Here is a 6327-nt window from a genome sequence, read left to right on the forward strand (position 1 = left end):
AAGTGTTTGGAAAGTACAAACTTCATTACTAAGTTATTTTTGACTGTCATTTCTGCAGAAAAAAGCAGAGTCATCCATCCATCCATAAGTACCTGAGCCTGTAAAGTTTCAGTTTTGGAAGATTTGGATAGCCTTACCTCATAGGCCTGAGAGGACCCGGAGTGAAACAAGGTGGCAGCAAAAACCATGAACTACTAAGAACATTTTCATTACTGGCAAGAGTTCAGGCACAAGGCACCACACATTAAGGACCCTTTACTTTTGGGTGAGAAAGATGCTCTGGCACCAAAGCAAGGTCTTGCTACATCAGCACACTTCACCAGGATTTTTGGTCACTTTATTTTTGAAAGTTGTGTTTTGTACAAAAAAAATCACCTTAGACACCAAAACAGTAACAGACTTACTGACTTCCTATTTTTCCCATGTTATGAGAAAGATTGAGACTGTAAGTCAAAGAAAGCAGGAATTGCTTGCCCACTCCAAACCCAGAAAGAAAGCAGGGCCACCCCTTTTCTCTCAATGTCTTAAATACATTAACCTTGTCTGTACTCTGCTGTTAAACCAGTGTGGCTTGCTTATTCAGTCTCTGCCCCCCAGACTGAGGGCAGTTCTCTGCCAGTCCACAGTAGGGTAGAATGGGATTGCTCAGTCTAGCCTCTCAAATAAAAAGCAATTTAGAATCAAGGTGCGAAGTTCCTGAAGGTTCCCATTAAGTCTACAACTCAACTGCACCTGCTTTTCACCAAGGCCCAAGGAGGTCTTTCTCACTCCCAGCCAGTGGCAGTATGTTAAGTACCAGCTGCACAGGGCAAGTGTGTTAAGACTGGCCTGCACCATGCTTATTGGGACAGTGATTTATGAAAGCTGACCATGTAAGAGTCCCGTATGCAGTTCTCAATGTGTTAGCATTCTTAACTCGGGCTTCCGTGGTTCCTTTGATATAAAAATAAATACTGACTGCTTCATAGGAAAACCCTCTACAAAAGAAGGAACTTCTGGGGGAGCATGAAATCACAATGCTGACAGTGACTGAGGTGTGTGGGCAGTCACCTCAGGAGGCTTGTGTCAGAAGTCAAGTAGCAGCTACCTGTCTCATTTTGTCTTGATGTCACTTTCAGTTTCAGCAGATGTTCCTTTTTCTTAGCAGCACATCTTTTCCTTTTGCTTCTCACTGATTGAGAAGACTGAGTCAATATTTTGACTGAAGTCAGGAGACTCCATTTAACTCCTATGTTGTTTTAGCATTGCCCCTCTCCAGTTTGAGAGGATGGCCTGTATCCCTTTACAGCTGTTGGAAGGAAACTGTTGAGAAGTACACACTACTCTGCCATTAGGGAAAACAAAAGATTGCAGAGGTGCTAATGCCTCTTCACCCCCAGAGTCTGGCATAGAGCACTCTGTGCCAGTTATGCTGGCAGAAATTGTATAACAGCGCAGAAGCTAGAAAAGCTGAAAAAGCGTTCAAAGAAAAATAATTCCAGTGTCTTACAGATTCTGTAAACCCTAGGAAAAAAATAAAGACACAAAATATCCCTTTTACGGTGTCAGTTGTTTTAACCCATAACCTTTTCCCTTTCTGCACCCATCCATGCCCTTTTTCCTCTTAGTGATTCATCTCCCATTCCTGCTCAGTGCTGAACACTCATATTGCTGTTTTCTGCTCAACTGTCAACATTTCTCCCCTGAGCTCTGTTGCACTTTTAAAACCTAAGCCAGCATTATATTTTTAAGACATGCCATTAGGAACCAGTGCTGTTGACATCCAGAGGCATCCATGGGACTTGACACACCAGAGACAGCGGAAGCAAACAGTGTAAAGAAAATCAGAAGTGAGAGAAGGAGAACTGGCTGGGAGGCACCTGGCTAAACAAGCACTGGGGAGATGGGGAGAAAAAGATCTGGGTATGGAAAGCCTATCACATGGGCAGCAAGTGGTCATCTCGTTCTTCTGACTCCTCTCCCAGCTGGTCATCCCCCACGCCGCGGTATGCGGCTGGTGCGTTCCGAGGCTTGGAGCGGCACACAAAGTCACAGCCATCCTACGAGCACAGGACACAGCACCAGCATCAGACTGTTTGCAGTTGACTCAGCATCCAAACCTCACAGCTCCTGAGATTTCTCTTTTGCTAAGGGATTAAGCCTATCCCTGTGCTACCTGAAACACCTCCCCAAAACTTGACATAAAAACATCCTACTCAATCTTAAAAGCTCTGGACAGTTATGTAGCAGTATCAGGCCAAGGCAAGGATGAAGGATACTGCCTAAAATGACCAAGGAATGATTTCACCGAGTCCAAAGTATGCATTTCACAGTCTCCAGGTGAACATTTCTACCTGGAAAGTGTTAACTCCTGAGGAGTACATGTTCTAATTTGTTATGTAGCAATTGCAGGACAGAGGCAGGGAATTGGTCTCAGCAAGGACTAAAAAATGGAATACTCAAGAAAAAGGAAACAGATTCCCTCTTCTTCTGCTTCAAGGTACTCCATCCTGGTGGTAGGTCTACCTAAAACACAGTCAATGCCATTTTCTCCTACCATGGGCCAGGCTAAGAATACATAAGAATTTTTACTCACTGCCACCAAATTGCCCAGGTCTTGCCAGAAGGCAAAGTGAGGAATCTGCTCCATGCCCTTTGCTCCCACAACGAGGCGCTGGTAGAGGAACCCACCAATGATGTAGACTGCAATCAGTGACACAAACCTAAAAGGCAGAATTTAAAAATAAAAAATAAAGGAAAATCAAAGCTGAGGAAATCCTATAGAGAATCTCTTCTGAGCCAGCTACCTGCCTCGCATTAGCATTGGAATAATGCTAGCACCACTCAAGAACAGAGCTGTAAACAGAAATCAGACCGTAAAAGGTCCCAAGTTATCAATTTACTTGTATAAATCTTTTAGCAGCATTATGTGAAGTAGTGCCTCGAAGCACAAACACAGAAAAGGAGTCAAGACTCCTGGTCTGAGTTCCTAGCTCTGGCAAAGAGCCATCATACAATTTTAGAAGTCAAATCTCCCATGTTTCAGTGCATATGTCTGTAAGCTATGAATGAAAACATTTACTGTGAACAGACCAGCCCTGCATCATACCTTGAGCAGGATCTTTTGTCCAAAATGCTCAGAGGCATAGTAACATCTAATGGTGGCTGTGGGAAAATATACTGCAGTAATTTAGTCTTACTATAGCATTTGCTATGTTTCTAAATAGCACTGGAGATTATGACTCAGGCACAAACAGCTCTTCAAATGACTCACGTGATCAGCAGAATGGAGCCAACACTGAGGTGGGAATTCTCAGCTGGACAAGCCACACTGCTGTCCATTTCAAAGAGGTAGAAACACTCCTGCTCCTTTTCCCGCTCTTCAGAAATAATGCTGAATGAACTCTGCAATTTGGGAAAAGTCATGTGAAAATATGCCCACGCATACTGAACTTTAGCAGGAGACAGTATTATCCCTGTTGGTGCAGCTGGGCACCGGACACTGGAGGCCAGCTCGCTGTCCCCTCAAAACCTCTCTGCTCACAACCAACCATTGGTCTGGCAGCCTCCTGATGCTCTTTCACTCCAGGTGTCACTCACCGCTGTAACTCCCCGCTTGCAAGAAATCATTATCACAGCTCGCCTCTTCTCACCACTGCAGTGCCTGCCATATGAATCACCTCCTTTATAAATCAGCATGATCCAGTCACCTGCCAGGAGAGAAACAATATAAGCTACAAATCCAGATCAGGAGGAGAAAGGCAGCTACTGAGTAAGCAAAGTATTGAGTGGAATCGTACTTCCATTGAAGACCTGGGTTTCATTGATTCTTCCTATCACCGTGGTCTTTCCATTCTGTCTATCTATTTGCACGAGGCCACCAAAGTCGTGTGAGGTGCTGTTGACCTCCCTGCACACCCTGAAATGGTAGACGTAGTTTTCTGTTTTGCCTTTCTCCACAGTCACGTTAAACCTGCAGCAGGGAGAGGACAGAAGAGACAGCCATTGGATTATAAAGAACACTCAGAGAGAGCAGTGGGCACTTCAGACCTGAGAGCCAATCAGAGACCATACTAACAGAGGGAGTCCATTCTGCAGTCTGACCCAAATCCTCCCTTCACCCGGCCCACTGTGCAGCCCTGAAGCCTGCAGGGTGTTGTGCTGTACCTCATGTGGCTCAGGGGCTCCAGTTTCTTCAGCAGGGCTCTCTCCATCTGCGACTCACTGCTCTCATCACCAATCACATCACAGCTCCTCTCTTCTGACTGCTCGGCTCCCGCTACAGCCAGGGCCATAAAGACCAGCAGCAAGGTAGAGGTATGGCAAGGTAGTGACATCCTGCACACAAAGCCACAGAGAACACAGAGGATTCACTTTGCAAAGGATTAGTTTCAGCCCCCTGCAAACTAACTTCAGGGTCATGGAGTCAATGATTAGCCACTTCCTCAGTCCTGACTGCAAAAAGGAGAAGCTGAAATCTAGAAACAACTCACAGTTCACAAGAGACACTTAATCTGAATCTCTTGTGCAGCCAAAGATAATTCATTGGGCTGATATGGGGCTCTTTTTTGAATTTGCCTTGAGACCACAAAAAGTTTTGCTGCTGAGTACATTAATTAGCTGCCAGAGCAGAGTCCAGCAGGCTGAACGCTGGAGTAAATTTCAGGCATAATCCACTGTTTGTTATGGCATTGCACTGAGAAGCCAGTCAGCAGAAAATTATTTTAGAGGTCTCTAATCAATAATCTTCACAGCTCTCACATAATGAGCTCACAGGGAAGAGCCACTGTGATTAGTCAGGCTCTGTTTGTTCACGTGCCTAAGCTTTAGAATGATCCTTCCAGTTCTCCTTTAGCTGAAAATCTGAAAGACAATAATGCTAAACTGCAACTTCACAGAAGAGTTTCCTTCTTCCTTTCCTTCCCAGTTTGTAAAGGAGGAAAGCAAGGCATCTTATGCAAGAACCAATCAATGAAGCAGTAATTAAGATAATAATAGTAATAATAATAAGAGCAATAACCATAATAGCAACAACAATAATAATTATCTATAAGAACTGGCTTTCAGGTTCATGCTAAAATCACATATGACACATTCAATGATGGCACCAGTCAAACAAATCAGTGCAACATATCCCCTCCTCTGCTTCTTGTGCAGCAGATTTTGGTAAAAGTCGAGTCGCGGGTGGAGAGCAGACCCTCCATTAAATAAGCACCTGGCTGCAGGCGGACACAGAGCCCGTCTGACGGAACCCAATGATTTCCCCACAGCCCCCACCGCGACAGCTCACAGCTGCTGGGCGGGGGCTCTGCTCGCCATGGGGCACCAGAAGATTTGGAGCGCAGAAAGCACAGAATGGATAAGGCTGGAAGGGACGACAGTGGGTCACTTGGTCCAACTTCCATGCTCAAGCAGGGTCACTCCAGAGCACGCGGCCCAGGTCTGTGGCCAGACGGTTCTGTAATATCTCCAGTGAGGGAGACTACACAACCTCCACGGGCAATCTGTTCCAGTGCGCGGTCACAGAAATGAGGAAGCCCGTGACACGAGGGCTCGTGACTGCTCTCTCCCGAGGCCAAAAGCAGGATCTGCCCTCAGCCCGAGACACGGCTTCTCCTGGGAATTTGCCGTGCGGCTCTGGGAGCGGCCCGGCCGGGCTCCTCCAGCCGGGGGCCGCTGCCCCAGACCCGCCCGGGACGGAGCGCGGCTTCGCCCCGCGGCTTCGCTGTGCCCCGCTCCCCAGCCCCGCGCACCCACCTGCGGCCGCCCGGGGACCAGGCGCCGCCGCCCATAGGGAACAGAGACCCGCGGCTCACGCGCATGCCATGCTGGGCGGCCCGGGGACCACAGGCACGGGCGGCACCGGCCTCCTCCGCGTCCCGACCGGCTCCCTCGCCCGCCCCGCCAGCCGGAAGCCGGGAAGAGCGTGGCGGAACTGGCACCCGGCGCCAATGGGAGCGGGGGAGCGGCCGGGACCGCCCGCCCAGGAGCGCTGCGGAGCGAATGATGCGCAGCGGGGGTAAGGAGGGCAGGGCCGCTGGCGCCCCGGGCCACGCCCACTTCCGCTCCGGTGGCCAATGGGCGATGAGATCCTGCGCAGGGGCACCCCGCCCCCCCCGCTCGCCTCTCTGCCAATGAAAGGGCGGGCACAGAGGAGGAGCCCTCAGTGCCCGGAGCGCGGCGCCGAGGGGAGCTGCCCTTGCAGTGCTGAGGCGGCGGGAAACAGCCCTGCGGGATGGACATCTCCGGGCTCCCGGCTGCACATCTGCTCACCCAAGTGCTCTGGGACTGCCCCTCGCTGGAGTCGCGCTCTCCTCTCTGCTGTGCCCCGCACGGGTTCGGAGCAGC

The 6327-nt window shown here is 49.1% G+C and overlaps 1 protein-coding gene across 1 annotated transcript; it reads right to left on the bottom strand.

The window, feature by feature from the left end:
• Positions 1-315: 315 nt before the first annotated feature.
• On the bottom strand, positions 316-5911 carry M6PR (mannose-6-phosphate receptor, cation dependent). The gene is made up of 7 exons (XM_014887348.2): positions 5737-5911; positions 4147-4317; positions 3780-3952; positions 3580-3689; positions 3254-3384; positions 2576-2702; positions 316-2039 (listed from the first exon to the last, which is right to left on the bottom strand). The coding sequence occupies exons 1-7, from the start codon at positions 5799-5801 to the stop codon at positions 1917-1919; spliced, it is 900 nt and encodes a 299-aa protein (XP_014742834.1). The 5' UTR covers positions 5802-5911; the 3' UTR covers positions 316-1916.
• Between the last annotated feature and the right edge of the window lie 416 nt (positions 5912-6327).

Source organism: Sturnus vulgaris, chromosome 2, assembly GCF_052056855.1.
Source record: "Sturnus vulgaris isolate bStuVul1 chromosome 2, bStuVul1.hap1, whole genome shotgun sequence".
Classification (NCBI taxonomy): domain Eukaryota; kingdom Metazoa; phylum Chordata; class Aves; order Passeriformes; family Sturnidae; genus Sturnus; species Sturnus vulgaris.